The sequence below is a fragment of the Artemia franciscana genome, chromosome 21 (assembly GCF_032884065.1).
Source record: "Artemia franciscana chromosome 21, ASM3288406v1, whole genome shotgun sequence".
Lineage (NCBI taxonomy): Eukaryota > Metazoa > Arthropoda > Branchiopoda > Anostraca > Artemiidae > Artemia > Artemia franciscana.
The window spans coordinates 13,110,175-13,130,419 of record NC_088883.1 but is presented as its reverse complement, the minus strand read 5'-3'; the positions used below and the strand labels follow the sequence as shown (position 1 = coordinate 13,130,419).

The 20,245-nt window shown below is 35.9% G+C and overlaps 1 protein-coding gene across 1 annotated transcript in view; it reads left to right on the top strand.

The window, feature by feature from the left end:
- Positions 1-726: 726 nt before the first annotated feature.
- Positions 727-20,245, top strand: part of LOC136040826 (probable E3 ubiquitin-protein ligase makorin-1) — a 236,682-nt gene continuing 217,163 nt past the window's right edge. The window contains exons 1-2 of the mRNA XM_065725160.1: positions 727-909; positions 11,555-11,722. Coding sequence (XP_065581232.1) covers positions 764-909; positions 11,555-11,722 — 314 coding nt within the window. The 5' untranslated portion in view covers positions 727-763. The remainder of the gene's footprint in view (positions 910-11,554; positions 11,723-20,245) is intronic.

The following is a 20,245-nucleotide window of genomic DNA, read 5'->3' as shown; positions in this document are numbered from 1 at the left end:
CAGGAAGAATATATTTGTGGATGACCATAATATGAAGTGGGTAGTATAGCTGCTGAAGGGGGCGAAGACCCCCCTCTTGTTGCGAAGACGAAAGTTTATTTTGGAAAATAATACTTTATTTGGAAAGGTTAATTCACTAAGTGAGCTCTTTTTCTCGAAGCATTGTCTTGCGAAGGTTAAACTTTGAAGTAAAGATGGGAGTTTAAAGGGCCGGTAGCCTTCCGTAATCCTTGGGTATGGTATTCAAAACAAAGAGATTAAAATAAACAACAGTTTACGAGAGATTTAAGAGACTTGCTACCCTTCTTGAGTCTCTGATTTCAAAGAGACTTGAGAAGGGTCATAGACAGTCGTTATCCTCGAGGAGTCTAACACGTCTACTGTCGAAAATAACAGTCCTGTGCTTCTGATTTTAATGTCAGTTTAAATTCTCCAAAATATATTAACAATTTCCTTCCATAACATCATCTTTTAATGTATTTTTTTATTTGTTTTAGATATTATCCTATGGGCACATGTAGATATGGAGATCATTGCAAATTTTTACATGTTGAGGGCTACACTGCTGACACTGAACCATCCCAAATTGTGCCCGCCACTATGATTTTCCAAAATATATTTTGGAGAATCCAAAAATATTTTTTTTGGAATAGAAATATTTTGGAAAATTTTGGAGAATCCAAAATTCCCCAAAATATATTAACAATTTCCTTCCATAACATCATCTTTTAATGTATTTTTTATTTGTTTTAGATATTATCCTATGGGCACATGTAGATATGGAGATCATTGCAAATTTTTACATGTTGAGGGCTACACTGCTGACACTGAACCATCCCAAATTGTGCCCGCCACTATGATTTGCAAGTATTTCAAGCTAGGGACTTGTTATTACGGAGAAACTTGCAGGTATGTCTTAGCTTCTTTTTCTTGCTATTCGCATCTTTTTTCTGTATTTTTGTGTGTTTGTTAGGTAATATTAGTCTTCTCATATTTCCATTCTCTGCATTTGTTATTGCGGGTATTTACTAGCCGTTAATATGCTTTAATATGATTACCGGGTGTAGTCTTGCTGTATGGGTAGTTTAATCTGTACTAAAACAAGAATTCTGTGGGGGGCCCCTTCTTGTGATTTTTCCGTAAAATCTTAAAATTTCAGTACGTATCTTGGGAAAACTGTGTCTTTTTTTAAAAGTAGGCTACGTATATATTTATTTTTGAATATTGGAGAATCATGGGATTTAGTTATATTCTAAGTAGCAGTCATGGAGACAACAGCAACGGAAAATGACCTTGAAACCTTCTTCAGGAAAGATTCAGGTAATCATCAAAAGAACCTGGAGCGAGCACCTTGCGGTACCTACTAGGGCCAAGCGCTGCATTCAGGGTTGCCAACTCCCTTTCAGCGATCAAGATGTTTTATGGGGCTGTTTTGGCTATAAGGATCATTATACCCCAAATATCTGCTTACTCCATCAAACGAATGGTCAATGATCCATAAAATCTTATGATTAAATTGTGTTAGTGACTTGCGACTAGCAGAATATTGGGCATTCTTGACGTCCACAATGCCGTCAAACGTATTATTAAAAAAAGGAACAAAAAGGAATATTTTTTTTTGCCGTATGGTAACTGCTTGGAATCAATGCCCGAAAAATATTTTGAAGCAACATAAATCTCCTGTTATGTAAGATTTACTTGGAAAGGGTTTGAGTTTGTATCAGAATTAAGTCGTCTGAATAATTCCTAGGTGTCTGTCTTTTGATTTATACCGATTCAAAATGTCTATACTGGTTTTCTAAATAGCGTTGTACCTTCATACCATAACTTATTCAAAATATATCTTCTGTGTCTAATGTGTTTTTTTGCCTAGGATGACTGGTAACCAAGGGTGTCTTGTGGCATCCTCACAATTTTAAATCGGGAAGACTAGACTTTTTCGATTTGTATCTTAAAACTCCGAATAAACGACTCTCGTAATTTTTTTTCACCTCTTCACTAGCTCCTACGGGCTACATTACTCAAATTCGATAAATTTTCAAAAACCGCCTATACGGAGTATGAATTGTTACTGGTCATTGCTGCTAAAGTTAATTTTTCTTCAAAATATCAAAATTACAATCTCCTAATTGTTTGTAAGGTAGTTGTATGATATACCCCATGCATCTCGAATTGTTCATGGATTGACGTGCTGTAAACCGCTTTCTTTCGCCAGTTCTCTTTCAACTAAGCGCAAGAAAAGACAAAAAGAATTGACAGAATAGATGGGAAATATATAATTTGGGCTAATATCATAATATAATGTGGGCTATATATTTGCACATTAGGGATGGGGGGCGGGGGTAAAGTACTTGGGCAGTCTGAAGTCAGAAAGCAATTCTTACTTCATAATAACAGAATTACTGTGGCTAACACATTGTGCATGCAGACCCAACTGTACTTAAACCCCCTCCCCCTAACATGCAAATATATAGCCCAAATTTGTTTCTAAAGTATTTTATTTTTATCATACTTAGGTATATTAGTATTAACCTAACTTCATTTCTTGGGATGCAGGGGGTATATCAAAAAAGTACCGTTTGTGATATTGAAGAAATAGTACAACTCATATTATTTGAATATCCGTTGTATTTAGGTCCTAGGTAGGATCTAAGCTTCGATATTCTTATGTCTAAGCTTCGATAGTCTTATATATTGGAACCAGCATAATGAGCTGATTATTTTGACGTATCTATTGATATCAAAATTCCACCTTCAGAGTTTCGGTTACTATCGAGCCGAGTCGCTCCTTACTTACAATTCGTTACCACGAACTGTTTGATCTGAGTTGCTTTTATTGTGATTCCCCTTTTGATTTAAATATTGGATAGTATAACAGGGATACCTGTAGTTTGTTTATGAATTTAATTTGGCGAATTAAGCGTTATAATGTTTAACTTTATATTACAATTTTGTTCATAGATTATAGACTATCCATCAACAAGTGGAAATTACATCATTTTTGTGCAATTATGAAAAAGGCTTATGCCAGCTCTGCCTCTCAGACTATCTATCTTGGCTTTGTCTCCAATGGCTTGATGGCATCTTTATTTTAATTCAAAAAATAAAAAAAAATATATATTATTTTGTTTTCTTCTTTTATTCATTTTGTCTGTCTTGGTAGTTTATAGTAGGTTTTTTATTGAAATATTTCTTGTCAGTTTAATTGCTCAATTAACTCTTTCATTGCTCATAAAAGCAAACAAAACAGTTAAATTATATAGAAGACAAGAATTGTAGGAACATTTTTAAAAATTCTTCGCGGAAAAGAAGACAGGGATACGAAAGTTTCTACCATACGCACGAACCTGTTCAATAATCATCACTTTTGATTACGAAAATTGTATAGTGTGGTGGATGAATTTCTCATGTTAACAAATAAGAAAGCAGATGTAATTTTTGTTTTTTTATATTTTTTATTTTGACTTTAATGGCCTTTTAAGCTTCCTTCAGGTGAATACATTTAACATTTTGATAACAAAATTTAATTATCCCGAGGGGGGCATCAGGATTTTAACAATGCCTAGTAGGACATGCCTCGAAATTGGTTGGGAACCACTACTGTATTGTTTAAAGCTAATGTGAATAAATAAACCGTTTCATTATCGAAGCCTTGAAAAAAGTGTTAAGAGGGGTGTGTGGTTGACGGGGTGGCAGACCCCCTTATATACAGGATAATCTGTGTCTGTTTTAAGTTTTAAAGTTAAACTTTACTTTCAGTTGAAAACTTTTATTAATATGGAATTTTGGTTCGTTCTTTAGCCTATATCATATCCGGTGTTATTTAAATGTGAGGGGGGGAGGCTCTTGCCCCAACAGCCCCTGGCTTTTACCCTCGTGTTTAACTTTCAATAACAACGCTTAAAAACTGGATATTGCCCCGGGAAAAATGAATCCTTAGTTTTTTTTAAGAGGGGCCTGAAGTGCTACAATGATTGTCCGAGTCATTTGTTAGGGAAGATTCGTAGGAAAAATATTGCTCCTGGGGATGCCCCCTTTGTACAGGCAAGCGTATGATATGATATTTATTACCAAAGAAGCCACCAGGCCATAACAACAAAAGATAATGCAAGATCTTGTGAACAAAGGGATTTCCATAAAAAAAAAACTAGCGTACAATATCTTACAGTTTTAAACGTACTGTGTGCTTACTCTAGTCAGTCTTTCCTGCCGCCTAATAGCATCTTTTATGTACTAAATAAAAAAAAAACAAGTGTTTTAAACTGAAAGTATTGATTTTTTTTATTGTTTTAAAAGTAGAGTTGTGAGAAAGAGTCAAAATTTAGCGTGAAGAGCGGGGTGTTGAGGATTGGAAAGCCCCTTTCATGTATGGAATAATTTCTCATCGTTCCGAGTTTTAATGTCGCTCCTTATTTTCAGTTTAAAAAAATGTTTTTTTATATTTAATTTCTGAACGTTTTTGGATTAATGCTGGTTTTGATTTTGGGTCACGGTACATGAATGAATGGAACTAAATTTGCATATTAATTTTTCTTTTTTGGCTAAATGGCTTTCTTAAAGTTTTGATCGGACGATTTTGAGAAAAAGGGCAGGGGAGGGGGCCTAGTTGCCCTCCAATTTTTTTGGTTACTTAAAAAGACCACTAGACCTTTTAATTTTATTTACGAACGTTTTTATTAGTAATAAATATACGTAACTTACAAATTAAATTACGTAACGAACTTCTATATTCGTATATTGTTACTAGCTGTTGGGGTGGCGCTTCGCGCCACCCAACACCTAGTTGGTGGGGCGCTTCGTGCCCACCCCCCCCCCCAAGCCCCCCCGCGCGCGTAAGTCGTTACGTGCCATATTAGTTACGCCCTATTATAGTTGTGTCCCTGTGTCCCACCTGTGAATAGATATATATATATATATATATATATATATATATATATATATATATATATATATATATATATATATATATATATATATATATATATATATATATATATATATATATATATATATATATATATATATATATATATATATATATATATATATATATATATATATATGTTTTTAACTACGTAAAACATGCGAATATACAACATTCTTCGCTGTCCCATTGTCTGTGCATATAAATAAATTGTCAGGTTTACTGACTCTTGAACATGCAACATATAATTGTCCATGGGAAAAACAATCCGTATTCAGATCTATGCCTCATTATTCTAATGATGTGTCCCTGTGTCCCGGTCGTCATTTATATTCCCTGTGTCCCGGTCGTCATTTGTGTCCCGGTGTCCCAGTTTGTAATTTCTCTTTGAGTGTCCCGGTCGTCATTTATATTCCCTGTGTCCCGGTGTCCCGGTCGTCATTTGTGTCCCGGTGTCCCGGTCTGTAATTTCTATTCGAACAATCCCTGTTTCCCGGTCGTCATTTATATATCCCGCCTGTGCCCCCTGCGTCCCCGTTGTAGTTGTGTCCCTGTGTCCCGGTCGTCATTTATATTCCCTGTGTCCCGGTCGTGATTTGTGTCCGGGTGTCCCAGTCTGTAATTACTCTTTGAGGTTCCCGGTCGTCATTTATATTCCCTGTGTCCCGGTCGTCATTTGTGTCCCAGTATGTAATTTCATCAGTTGACAAATATGACGTCAGTCGACAAACAACTTCATGACGCATACAGCTCAATCCTTATAATGACGTCAGTCGACAAACATGACGTCAGTCGACACACAAACATGACGTCACTCGACACACACAGACACAGACAACTTATTTTTATATATATACATAGATTACGAATATGAGGGGCGAGCCTTCATATTCGTCCCCTCGCTCTTTACACTAAAGTTCGAATTTTGTTCCAATTCTTTAAGAGTGACCCCCTGATTCACAAAGGCCGTTTAATTAGAACAAATAGCTCTTTAGAAATTACTAAAATACTTTAGCATAAAGAACAGGGTATTGAGGAGGGGACGTACTCCCTCACATAGATAATAATTTCTGTTCGTTTTAAGTTCTAATGTTGTTCCATACTTTCAGTTGAAAAAAAAATTAAAAATTTAATTTCTCATTTTTTTCAAATAATGCTGGAAAATCCAGCGTCTCCTTCATGGAAATTATCTTCCTCCATGATAAATTCCTCCATGGAAAGATCCTCCCACGTAGCTCCCTTCAAGGGACCCAGAAAAGACCTGAACTAGAAGAAACCTTGAAAAATATGCACATGACCATAAACGTATTAGTCCTAAGATAACTTGTAAAGGAGTTTCAAAAGGAGCGACCTGGCTCAGTAGTAACAAAAACTCTAAAAAACGGAATTTTTATAACAATAGTTACATCAAAAGAATCGCATTTTAATGCTGATTTTAAATATATAAGTTTCATTAAGTTAAGACTTACCCATCAAAAGTTACGACCCTGAGCAAATTTGCCGTATTTTCAAAAATAAGGGAAACACCCCCTAAAAGTCATAGAATCTTAACGAAAATCACACCATCAGATTCAGTGCATCAGAGAACCCTATTGTAGAAGTTTCAAGCTCCTATCTACAAAAATGTGGAATTTTGTATTTTTTACCAGAAGACAGAACACGGATGCGTGTTTGTTTGTTCGTTTTTTTTGTTTTTTTTTCCAGGGGTGATCGTATCGATCCAGTGGTCCTAGAATCTTGTGAGAGGGCTCATTCTAAGGGAAATGAAAAGTTCTAGTGCCCTTTTTTCAGTGACCAAAAAATTGGAGGGCACCTAGGCCCCCCTCCCACGCTAATTATTTTCCCAACGTCACTGAATAAAAATTTTGAGATAGCCATTTTATTCAGCATAGTCGAAAAACCTTATAACTATGTCTTAGGGGACGACTTACTCCCCCACAGTCCCCGTGGGAGGGGCTACAAGTTGCAAATTTTGACCAGTGCTTACATATAGTAATGGTTATTTGGAAGTGTACAGACGTTTTCAGGGGGATTTTGGGTTGGGGGGGGGAGGTTGAAAAGAGGGGGAAATGTTAGGGGAACTTTCCATCAAGGAATAAAAAAATTTCCATGAAGGGAGCGCAGGATTTTCTAGCATTATTTAAAAAAAAAAAAATGAAAAAATAAATATGAAAAAGTTTTTTCAACTGAAAGTAAGGAGCAGAATTAAAACCACTTAAAACGAACAGAAATTATTACGCATATGGTGGGCTCACCTCCTCCTAACACCTCGCTCTTTACTCTATAGTATTTTTAGTAATTTCAACTATTTATTCTACGACTTTTGTGATTCAGGGGTCATTCTGAAGAAATTGGGGAAAAAGTTAAGCTTTAGTGTAAAGAGCGAGGTACTGACGAGGGGGTGAACCCCCTCATATACGTAATAATAACACGAGAATACAGAAGTTTGTTACGTAAGCTAATTTATCAGTTAAGCATATCTTTTACTAATAAAAACAGTCGTAAAAAATTTAAAGTTCTAGTTGCTTTTCGAAGTAGCCAAAAAACCGGAGGTTAACTAGGCCTCCTCCCCCGCTCCTTTTTTCCTGAAAATCATTCGATCACAAATATGAGAAAGCCATTTAGCCAAAAAAAATAAATATGCAAATTTCGTTTTAATTATTCATCTGCGGAGAGCCAAAATCAAAACATGCATTGATTAAAAAACGTTCAGAAATTAAATAAAAAAACAAGTTTTTTTAACGGAAAGTAAGGAGCGACATTAAAACTTGAAACGAACAGAAATTACTTAGTATGTGAAAGGGGCTGCTTCCTCATCAACGCCCCGCTCTTTACGCTAAAGCTTTTTACTGTTTTAAAAAGTAGAGTTAAGAGAAAGAGTCAAACTGTAACGTAAAGAGCGGGGCGTTGGTGAGGAAGCAGCCCCTTTCACATACTAAGTAATTTCTGTTCGTTTCAAGTCTTAATGTCGCTCCTTACTTTCCGTTAAAAAAGCTTGTTTTTTTTAATTTAATATCATAAAGGTGGACTAGTTAAAAAGCTGCGTATGACTTTTAACCTTGTTATACCTCTGGTACTGGTAATATAAATCCCATGATGCTCCAAAAATAAAGTATTTTGTCCAAAATAAGCTATATTTCGCCAGGATTTGGAATTCTTTACCTTTGCTCAAAATAAAACCTTTGCTTTTACCTTAGCTCAAAGTATATTTTTGTGGACAAAATAAATAAAATCGGGGGGAAATATCGAAAAATGTGGCATTGTTTTTGATTAATTTGGTTTTCCCCTGTTTTTGCAATTGGCCGGCACTTTTTTGTATGATTATTATCTACTTATTTATAAGACTTTGAAACATCATATATTAATTTTTTATGGCGCTTGGTATTAACCAAGTGACATATAGCAATCGCAAATTCTGTCGGTCTGTCTGTCTGTCGGTCCCGGTTTTGCTACTTTAGGCACTTCCAGGTAAGCTTGGACGATGAAATTTGGCAGGCGTATTAGGGACCGGACCAGATTAAATTAGAAATAGTCGTTTTCTCGATTTGATCATCTGGGGGGGGGGATGGAGGGCTCGTTAATTCGAAAAAAATAGAAAAAATGAAGTATTTTTAACTTACGAACGGTTGATCAGATCTTAATGAAATTTGATGTTTGGAAGGTTGTCGTATCTCAGAGCTGTTATTTTAAATCCCGACCGGATCTGGTGACATAGGGGGGGAGTTGGGAGGGGGAAAACTAAAACTTGGAAAGCATTTAGAGTGGAGGGTTCGGGATGATACTTGTTGGGAAAATAAGAACAAGTCCTAAATACATGATTGACATAACCGGAACGGATCCACTCTCTTTGGGGTAGTTGGGGGGGGGGGGGGGTTAATTCTGAAAAATAAAAAAAAATTAGGCATTTTTAACTTACGAGCGGGTGATCGAATCTTAATGAAATTGTATATTTAGAAGGATATCGTGTCTCAAAGCTCTTCTTTTAAGTCCCGACCGGATCTGGCGACATTGGGGGGAGTTTGGGGGGGGGGAAACCTAAAATCATGGAAAACCCTTAGATTGGAGGGATCGAGATGAAACTTGGTGGGGAAAAATAAGCAGAAGTCTTAGATGCGTGATTTACATAATTGGAACGGATCCGCTCTATTGTGGGGGGGGGGAGTTAATTCCGAAAAATTAGAAAAAATGAGATATTTTTAGCTTACGAACGAGTGATCGGATCTCAAGGAAATTTGACAAATAGAAGGATATCGGGTCTCAGAGTTCTTATTCTAAATCCCGAACAGATCTGGTGACATTGGGGGAGAGAGTTGGTAGGGGGAAACCTAAAACTTGGAAAACACTTAGAGTGGATGGATCGAGATGAAACTTGGTGGGAAAAATAAGCACAAGTCCTAGATACATGATTGACATAACCGGAAGGGATCCGCTCTCTTTGGGGTAGTTGGGGGGGGGGGGGTTAATTCTGAAAAATTAGAAAAAATGAGGTATTTTTAACCTACGGACGGATTATCGGATCTCAATGAAATTTGATATTTAGAAGGATATCGTGTCTCAGAGCTCTTATTTTAAATCCCGACCGGATCTGGCGACATGAGGGGAGTTGGGAGGGGGAAACCTAAAACTTGGAAAACACTTAGAGTGGAGGGATCGGGATGAAACCTGGTGGGAAAAATTAGCACAAGTCCTAGATACATGATTGACATAATTGGACCCGATCCGCTCTCTTTGGTGGAGTTGGGGGGGGTAATGTTGAAAATTGAGGTATTTTTAACTTACGAAAGGGTGACCAGATCTTAATGAAATTTGATATTTAGAAGGGTCTTGCGCTTTAAAGCTCTAATTGTAAATTCCGACCAGGTCCTGTGACATTGGGGGGAGTTGGAGGGGAAAACCGGAATTCTTGGAAAAAGTGTTAAAATTGGGGTACCCCAACTACCCCAAAGAGAGCGGATCCGTTCCGGTTATGTCAATCATGTATCTAGGACTCGTGCTTATTTTTCCCGCCAAGTTTCATCCCGATCCCTCCACTCTAAGTGTATTCCAATTTTTAGGTTTCCCCCTCCCAACTCTCCCCCCCCAATGTCACCAGATCTGTTCGGGATTTAAAATAAGAGCTCTGAGACATGATATCCTTCTAATCAAATTTCTTTGAGATCCGATCACCCGTTCGTAAGTTAAAAATACCTCATTTTTTCTAATTTTTCAGAATTATCTCCCTCCCCCAATAGAGAGGATTCGTTCGAATTATTTAAATCACGTATTTAAGACTTCTGCTTACTTTTCCCACCAAGTTTTATCCCGATCCCTCCAACCTAAGCGTTTTCCATGATTTTAGGTTCCCCCACCCCAAACTCCCCCCAATGCCACCAGATCCGGTCGGGCTTAAAATAAGAGCTTTGAGACACGATATCCTTCTAAATATCAAATTTCATTGAGACCCGATCACCCGTTCGTAAGTTAAAAATACCTCATTTTTTCTCATTTTTCAGAATTAACTCCCCCGCCAACTACCCCAAAGAAAGCGGATCCGTTCCGGTTATGTCAATCATGTATCTAGGACTTGTGCTTACCACCAAGTTTCATCCCGATCCCTCCACTCTAAGTGTTTTCCAAGTTTTAGGTTTCCCCCTCCCAACTCCCCCCATGTCGCCAGGTCTTGTCGAGATTTAAAATAAGAGCTCTCAGACACGATATCCTTCTAAATATCAAATTTCATTGAGATCTGATCAACCGTTCGTAAGTTAAAAATAGCTCATTTTTCTAATTTTTCAGAATTAACCCCCCCCCCAACTACCCCAAACAGAGCGGATCCGTTCCGGTTATGTCAATCATGTATCTAGGACTTGTGCTTATTTTTTCCACCAAGTTTCATCCCGATCCCTCCACTCTAAATGTTTTCCAAGATTCTAGGTTTCCCCATCCCAACTACCCCCTGCAAACTCCCCCCTCCCCAATTTCGCCAGATCTGGTCGGGATTTAAAATAACAGCTCTGAGACACGATATCCTTCCAAACATCAAATTTCGTTGAGATCTGAACAACCGTTCGTAAGTTAAAAATACTTCAATTTTTCTATTTTTCCCGAATTAATGGGCCCCCCACTGCCCCCCAGATGGTCAAATCGGGATAACGACTATTTCTAATTTAATCTGGTCCGGTCCCTGATACGCCTGCCAAATTTCATCGTCCTAACTTACCTGGAAGTGCCTAAAGTAGCAAAACCCGGACCGACAGAATTTGCGATTGCTATATGTCACTTGGTTAATACCAAGTGCCATAAAAATAAGACACGGCAAAAAGAAACAAGACGACGTTGAATAGCCTGACTCAAGGATAACGAAACTAAACTGAAAAGAAAGAAAATCGGGATTTCTTGGAACTGCTTGTAACCGTTTTAAAGAGAACAAAGAAAAGTAAAGAAAGAAGTCATAAGAACATGGAGAAATACAACTTCAAACGAGACTATACTGAATTTGAGTAAGGCATAGACTCTAATATGTTTGAATGGCCCTTGCATAACTTTGTCCGCGCACCTACACATAGGGAGGGTAGTGCAACTTACACATATTTTTATTTGTGTTTTAAGATATTTAAAAAGTGTTGACTAATATTGTTCAATTCCTTTAAGGTTTGTGCATACTAATGACCCAGAAACAGCTGTCTTTAGTCCTGACGAATTTGACGAAAGTTTTCCTGTATTAGGTAACAACGAAAAAGTGGAGGACCAGACGCTCTCTAACTTAAACGAATCATTAGACAAGAATTTAGTATTCGAGGACCTCACACTCTCAAACACGTAGGTTTTTATAATTATTATTTTTTTTAGTTGTCTTTCAGCAGTCAAAAATCAATGCGCAGTTTACTCATTTGCCAGGCCTTTCAGTTGCAGGACCATACACGATGAATACACCGATATACTGGAGGGGGCATTGCCTTGCTCGTGTGACTGGTTCAAATTAAAATTCTATGGTTGTGACCTAAAAAATGCTTTTTCGTTTCTTTGCTCCCTCTCACCATCGGAAAAACAATGTGACTCTTCTCCCTAAGGTTAGGACATATCATAGGAATTTATGCAGTGAATACGTACCTTCTTGTCCATAATCTCAAGGTTTTTACGATTTTTTTCTGTTTTATGTAGGAAAAAACTGGCATGGTGTTAATTTCCTATAGCCTTGTACCTTAAAACTGAAATTGCTTAAAATATTTTTATTCAAGTATTTAATTTGAGTTGAATAGTTGACGTGATATTTCTTATTTATTTTAAATTCGTTCTTTAAATAGTTAAATAGTTTTTTTTTTCAATAGTTAGTTATTATTATGTTGCTTATACTTTTAGCAGTGTCTGCTTTTTTTAATGGTCAGTATTTTATAGCTTTAAAGCTATTACGCTTCAAGTTTGAGAATTTTTCTCAAATTTTAACATCATTAGTTTATTATTCCATTTTAAAGTGCTATGTGAATCACGAGCATCGCTTGGACTACTTTTCTGGATTGATTTAAAAAAGCTTATTGGTATAATGTATCTCATCAGCTCGAACAGCAGCAACAAAAAATCATTCAAGTTTGTTTGATCTTTCCGTTGAGTTTGCAGCCAAACTATTCAAGCTTATGACACGATTTTTTTTTTTGATAATTTAGGAATCAGAGAAATAACAGGGGCTATACAAATTCAAAATATGACGACCGTGCGAAGGCCCGAGCTGCCGATACTGAGTGGAAAATGGTAACTCCCCTAAAGATAGCAGTACCAAAACTGAATTAGCAACCGAATATCTTAAACACATACCAAATGTTCATTATTAACTATTAAATCTCGAGTGCAGAAAATTAACAAAACAAAGAATTCTAAGACTAAGTTGATGAATATTTATTTAGGTTTTGATCCATTCTTTGAACCAAAGCGGTCACCATTAATAACAACAACAAAGGGGGCGGCTTCCATCATCCTCCTCTTTAAGACTGCCCTTTTTCTTGAATAAGTGGTGTTAATGTAGGCCTACCCATAATTTTGTCTCCACGCCCACGGTTGCTGGGACTGTGCGTTCGTTCGTATTTCAATCTTGCGTGCTGGACCCAATCGCAGGTATATGGGAATGGCTGAGCTGACGCCATTATCTTGGCTAAGCCCGTCGTTGGTTGTTCTACTTCTGTCGTTTTTCAAACGTAATTAGTTATTAAGTTGAGAATTTACAATTACTCTAGACTCAACTTTTAGTTACTCTAAAACATTTTTTTGTTGTCTACCATCTTGTTGTCGAGCATAGATATCTGAAATATTTCATTCGGGAAAGTTCACAAAAGTGAATTTGATTTACTGTAACAATTAGGTCTCCGTTTATAAAGTGGACAATGAATAACATAGATCAATCGTGAAGCATAGAGCTGGGAGATAACTATGAATACCACCCCCGGAAAAGATCAGAAGAAGGGCTGATGATTATACCGCATATGGTTGTATCGCAATACCGCGTATCAATCGACTATATTAGACAAACAATTGAAGTGCAATTGTCTTAGGATATAATTGCTTCCATGTTTGCGGTTTGCCATGCGGTCGGCCGTGAAACGACGTCATTGCCTCAGTAAAATTGACTTTAAATGTATGCTTCAAAGAAGATTTATACCTTGGTATTATTTTTCGGTTAGAATTTTCGTTTTATTTAACGAAACGAATTTTTTATTATAGAGTTATCTTATATATCCTTGGACATAATGACTTCCAGGGCCAATTTTGATGGATTATAATGTTCCAAATGATGATGTAGAATCTTATGAAGAGCTCAATCAAAATCATATAATTCTGAAAAAAAAACTGACCAACAAGGAACTCAAAGATAGCGTAGCTTGAAAGGAGAAAACAGTAAAAAAAGAATAGAGTTTTGAAAGATCATTGAGCTGAAAGTAGTGATTAGTCTTACGCCCACCTATGCAGTGGGAGGGGTGCTCGTTTCGTTAAGATTCCCCTAGAAAACTGGGCAAATTTTGAGGCGAATGAGTTCTTTAAGGAGTTCAGCTCCAGGGAAGCGTACTGGCGTGGAGCGGTCTTAAAATTTTTTAATAATTTTGAAGTTTCGTGATAATTGACTCCCTGCCCCCCAGGCACGTACGCAGGAATTTTTTTTCGGGGGGGGGGGAAACTTCGAAACAGCAGATATATAGTAGCACTTTTTTATTTAGTAACTAAATAAATGCAAAATGCACGTAAATCGTAAAATACAGATTAACTTTATCTATACTTTAAATCGTAACCTTCGAGCAGAGCTAATAGCAAATTTCTCTAAAATTTCATCGACTGATATGAGAACATCTCTGTGGACATTCACGACTGCGAAGCCATTCAGTCGGTCTTCACTCATCCGACTGCGAAGATACGTTGCTCCTTAAGACCGACTGCTCCTTAAGACCATCAAAATGATCCATGTAAATGGGATAGAACGTGACTCTACTTAACTCGCTGATTTATTACGAAATCCGCTACTAACCTAATTTCCTATCTTATCTGCAACAATATTTTCGTACATAGCACTAATCACTTTAATGTGTTTGTCTCATATACAATACAAGGATAAGACTTTCGCTAAAGCTCTTCTAACAGCTGAATCAAACGCCTGCTCATAATCTGCAAAACCGAGGACTAATGGTGTTTGATGACTTAGGCACTTCTCAATTATTAACCTAAGGGTAAAAATTTGGATGACACATCATATGCCTTCCTAAAACCACACTGTTCTTCTCTTGAAACTTTGTCTAAAGCATCTCTAAGTCTAAAAAGTATCATCATACTAAGTAAATAGCTACCTACAGAAACCATACTTATGCCTCTATATCACCCTGTATCCTATGACCTTTCTGATAGAGGAGTATTATTAGAGGTTTCCTAAAATCGCTAGGTATTTCCTCTTTTTCAAAAATCATATTCATTATTTTCAATAACTTATTTCCAACCTCATAACCAGTATATTTAGGAAACTTTTTTACCACACTATCAGCACTTGGGAATTTTTAATTCTTTTAGTACCGTCACTAATTCTTCATCACAAGGTAAATCTCCAAAAGTGTCACAAACTTTTCCAGTCTTCTCTATATCTTTTCCTGTAACTCATACGGTTGAGCACATTCTCAAAATGTTCTGCCCATCTGTCTTTAACTCTTCCCTTGTCACTAATTGTATCCCCGTTCCTATCTTTCGCTTGGAAAGTTCAGATCGACCACTCCCTCTGAATTTCTTAATATGGCAGTATAATATTTTACTGTTATGCCGTCTGGCTGCATCTTCTTAACCTTCGGCAATTTTATCCATGACCTCTATTTCACACATGTTTTATTCATATTGAATGTTTTCTCCACTTTCATTACACCCCTTTTATTTTCATATGATCTATCAGTCAAATAATTATTGTACAAGCCCTTCCTCCTTTCCATTAAACCTGAAGCATTTTTACTAATATTCCTAGCTGCGTTTCTAACTTTCTTCCCTAAGACACCATCAGCGACTTCAGAAACCATTTTCCTATATGTTTGTATTCAACTGTTCCTGTAAATTTTGTTTTTGGTTCTCATCCTTGAGTCTAACAATGTCTTCCTGGAAAATAGCTACCCTTCTTAAATTTCAGTTTTAAATTCACCCTAGATACTTAGATGGTTTAGATATTTTTAATATCTACATTAACTCTCCTATATACCCTAGTATCTTGTATTGATCCTGCTAGTTTTCGGTTTACAATCACATAATCAACAAGGTTAGCTGTCTTACCATCATGTGAATACCATGTTAACTTATGGGCCATTTTCTGACCAAATACTGCATTTGTTGTAACTGGATTGCAATTTCAGCAAATTGCTGCTGTCTATAGTCATTGCCCTTTTCTTTTCTTACACCAAATTTACCTAGGCTAGGACACCATCTATCCCTATTTCTACCGATTGAGGTATTAAAATCTCCTGATAAAAATTTACCATATTTTCTACCTGGAACCCTAATAGAAAAATGATTCTGTTAACAAAAAATACGGCCGTTGTTGCTTAGTTCTACAATTTGAGACACGAATTAACTAATCTTCAAATAATCATTTTTCCGAATCTACTCCCTCCCTTTAAAGCGGCGTGCTTGACTTTTCGGAAGCCACTGGAGTGGGAAGTACCATCATAACTTTGCTGAGAAATTCCCCTTTGTGTTTTTTTTCTCCCCAGAGAGGTGTATGTGTGTGCTTAGGTCCTCTTTTACTGTCATCTGATTGAATAAAAAAAGATGTATTTCGAAAACGATCATTGCCATAATTGAATGAAACCTGTTTAAAACCGGTTTTACCACTTATCCCTCTTTTTATGATGAACAAAATACATGAATTCGAATCATGTGTCGATTGATTGGAAGTCACATTTGTCGTTCATTGCGTGAAAAAGTGAATATTTAGAGCCAATATTATAAATAGCAGAGCGATGGTCATTGCCCGTTCCTTGTCTTAATTAAATTAAAAAAACAGGTTATTTTACTGCAAGTAAGGAGCGACATTAAGACTTAAAATGAACAGAAATTATTGCGTATATGAAAGGGGTTGTCCCCTCCTCAACGCCTCGCTCTTTACGCTAAAGCTTGACTCTTTCTCACAGCTCCACTTTTTAAAACAATAAAAAACACACACGGTTAAGATACATCATCTTTATTAAAAAATATATGATGATGTACGAAACTTTGGTTTTAGGTTTTACAAATCAGGATACACACCGTTAAGATACATCTGTCTTATTAAAAATATTTGATCATTTAAGAAACTTTTGTTTTAGTTTTGACAAATAAGAACACACACGGTTAAGGTACTTCTGGTTTATTTAAAGTATGGTCCAAAAAGAATTCTGAGCCCGCTAGTAGTATCTATGTCTGAAAATTCCTTTTCTTACATCTCCGACTTTTTAATAAGCATTCTAAATTTTTTGACTTGCTAGCGTACCCTAAAAATAATGGATTCATAACAAAGTAATGCATAAAATATTTTTATTGAAATAACGACATTTAGAATATCATCATGAAAATAAAATGAATACCATGAATCGATTCCATAAAATACTTCATTATGTTTTCTCGTGACATGGCACTTATTTGAAAATTCCAAGTCAAGAAAAAAAATGTCACTACGAATTTTATTTTTTTTTGATAAGAAAAATCACAACTAACATATGTATTTCATCTTTATTTCGTATTTTGAAACTATCACAAGGGATTTTTGTTTTGTTTTGAGTGTATTTTATTTTTTTTGTTAAGACATGAAAAAAAGTAAAACGTTTTTTTTACTTAGAAAGCCTTTGTGTATATCTATATATATAAAAATAAGTTGTCTGTCTGTGGATGGATGGATGGATGTGTCAGGTGACGTCACCTGAAAAAACTGGATCAGGTGACGTCAAAACTGAAAAAACTAAAAAAAGGCAAAAACTACAAAAAAAACTAAAAACTAATAAAAAAAATAAAAAAGCTAAAAAACTAAAAAAACTATAAAGGTAAAAACCAATAAAAAACTAAAAAAAAAACTGAAAAAACTAAAAAAAGGCAAAAACTACAAAAAAAACTAAAAACTAATAAAAAAAGTAAAAAAGCTAAAAAACTAAAAAAACTAAAAAAACTAAAAAAAGGTAAAAAACTAAAAAAAAATAAAAAATAAAAAAAAACTAAAAAAAAGGAAAAAACTGAAAAATAAGCTAAAATAAAGGTAAAAACCAATAAAAAACTAAAAAAAAAAAGGAAAAAACTAATAAATGACGACACTCAAAGAGAAAGCGACCAGGACAAAAGGAATGTTCGATTAGCAATCAACAAAGCACCGGGACACAGGGAGTATAAATGACGACCAGGACATAAGTAAAAAGAAAAAACTATCTATATATATAAAAATAAGTTGTCTGTGGATCTGTGGATCGTGGATCAGGTGACGTCACCTGAAAAAACTGGATCAGGTGACGTCAAAACTGAAAAAACTAAAAAAAGGCAAAAACTACAAAAAAACTAAAAACTAATAAAAAAAATAAAAAAGCTAAAAAACTAAAAAAACTAAAAAAAAGGCAAAAACTACAAAAAAAACTAAAAACTAATAAAAAAGCTAAAAAATTAAAAAAACTAAAAAAAAAGGCAAAAACTACAAAAAAACTAAAAACTAATAAAAAAAATAAAAAAGCTAAAAAACCAAAAAACTAAAAAAACTAAAAAAAGGTAAAAAACTAAAAAAACTAAAAACTAAAAAAAACTAAAAAAGGTAAAAACTAAAAGAACTAAAAAAGAAAAAAATAAATGACGACACTCAAAGAGAAAGCGACCAGGACAAAAGGAATGTTCGATTAGCAATCAACAAAGCACCGGGACACAGGGAGTATAAATGACGACCAGGACACAAGTAAAAAAAAAAATTAACAAAACTAAAAAGAAGGTAAAAACTACAAAAAAACTAAAAAGAAAAAAAAACTAAAAACTAATAAAAAAACTAAAAAATCTAAAAATCTAAATAAACTAAAAAAGAAAAAAAAAGGAAAAAAATAAAGGAGAAAAACAAAACTAAAAAACGAATGTATATACAGACCGGTACACCGGGATACAAATGACGACCGGGACACAGGGAATATAAATGAGACCGGGACACAGGGACACAACTACAACGGGGACACCGGGGGAAACAGGGGGATATAAATGACGACCGGGACAAAAAAACTAAAAAGAAAAAAAAACTAAAAACTAATAAAAAAAACTAAAAAATCTAAAAATCTAAATAAGCTAAAAAAGAAAAAAAAAGGAAAAAAATAAAGGAGAAAAAATAAACTAAAAAACGAATGTATATACAGACCGGGACACCGGGATACAAATGACGACCGGGACCCGGGACACAGGGAATATAAATGACGACCGGGACACAGGGACACAACTACAACGGGGACACCGGGGGAAACAGGGGGATGTAAATGACGACCGGGACACCGGGACAGGGAATGGTCGATTAGCAATCACCATCAACAAAGCTCAAGGGCAATCATTAGAATCATGAGGTATAGATCTGAATACAGATTGTTTTCCCATGGACCATTATATGTTGCATGTTCAAGAGTCGGTAAACCTGACAATCTATTTATATGCAAAGACAATGGGACAGCAAAGAATGTTGTATATTCGCAAGTTTTACGTAGTTAAAACCATATATATATATCTATCTATATTCACAGGTGGGACATAGGGACACAACTACAATGGCGCGTAACTATTATGGCGCGTAACGACTTACGCGCGCGGGGGGGCTTGGGGGGGGGCGCGAAGCGCCCCCACCAACTAGGTGTTGGGGTGGCGCGAAGCGCCACCCCAACAGCTAGTATGTATTATATACATACATATAAATTTTCACTTTTCTAGATTGCGCCTTTAGGTCTTTTGTATATACAAAATTTCATTGAATTTTTTCCGTCAAGATCAGGCTCTTTTTGGTAGAGTTTCATTTCTCTTTCTAAAATTGTGTAAATTTCTTTTTTGATAATTGATTTTAATGAGCTACTTGTTCATCAGCATTGACAATAAGTTTCCTGTAGAATATATCGTTATCGTTAACTCCGTTTTTGAGGTTTTCGGTTCCTTTTGGCAACGGTTGCTCTTAACTTACAGGCTGTTTCTACGACCTGTTTGGTAGAGGCTCTCTTAATTGTTAAGGAGAGTAACTTCTCCTCCTTCAACTCCCTTTTACATTCAAGTTTGATATTTGAAGAACAACGTTTTGAGAATGGTCATTATGTCTGAAAAAATATACGCCTCTAAGTATTCATTAGGATGGAAGAGGGGTGTCTGTCAAACAGTTCGTGGTAACGAACTGTAGTAAGGAGCGACCCGGCTCAATAGTAACCGAAACTCTAAAAAACGGAATTTTTATAGCTATAGTTACATCAAAAGAATCGCATTACAATGATGATTTTAAATATATAAGTTTCATTAAGTTTCGACTTACCCAGCAAAAGTTACGAGCCAGAGAAAATTTGCCTTATTTTAGAAAATAGGGGGAAACACCCCTTAAAAGTCATAGAATTTTAACGAAAATCACACCATCAGATTCAGCGTATCAGAGAACCCTACAGTAGAAGTTCCAAGCCCCTATCTACAAAAATGTGGAATTTTGCATTTTTTGCCACATGACAGGTCACGGATGCTTGTTTATTTTTTTTATTCTTCTTTTTTTTTCCAGGGGTTATCGTATCGACCCAGTGGTCCTAGAATGTCGTGTGAGGTCTCATTCTAACGGAAAAAATAAAAGTTCTAGTGCCCTTTTTAAGTGACTAAAAAACTTGGAGGGCACCTAAGCCC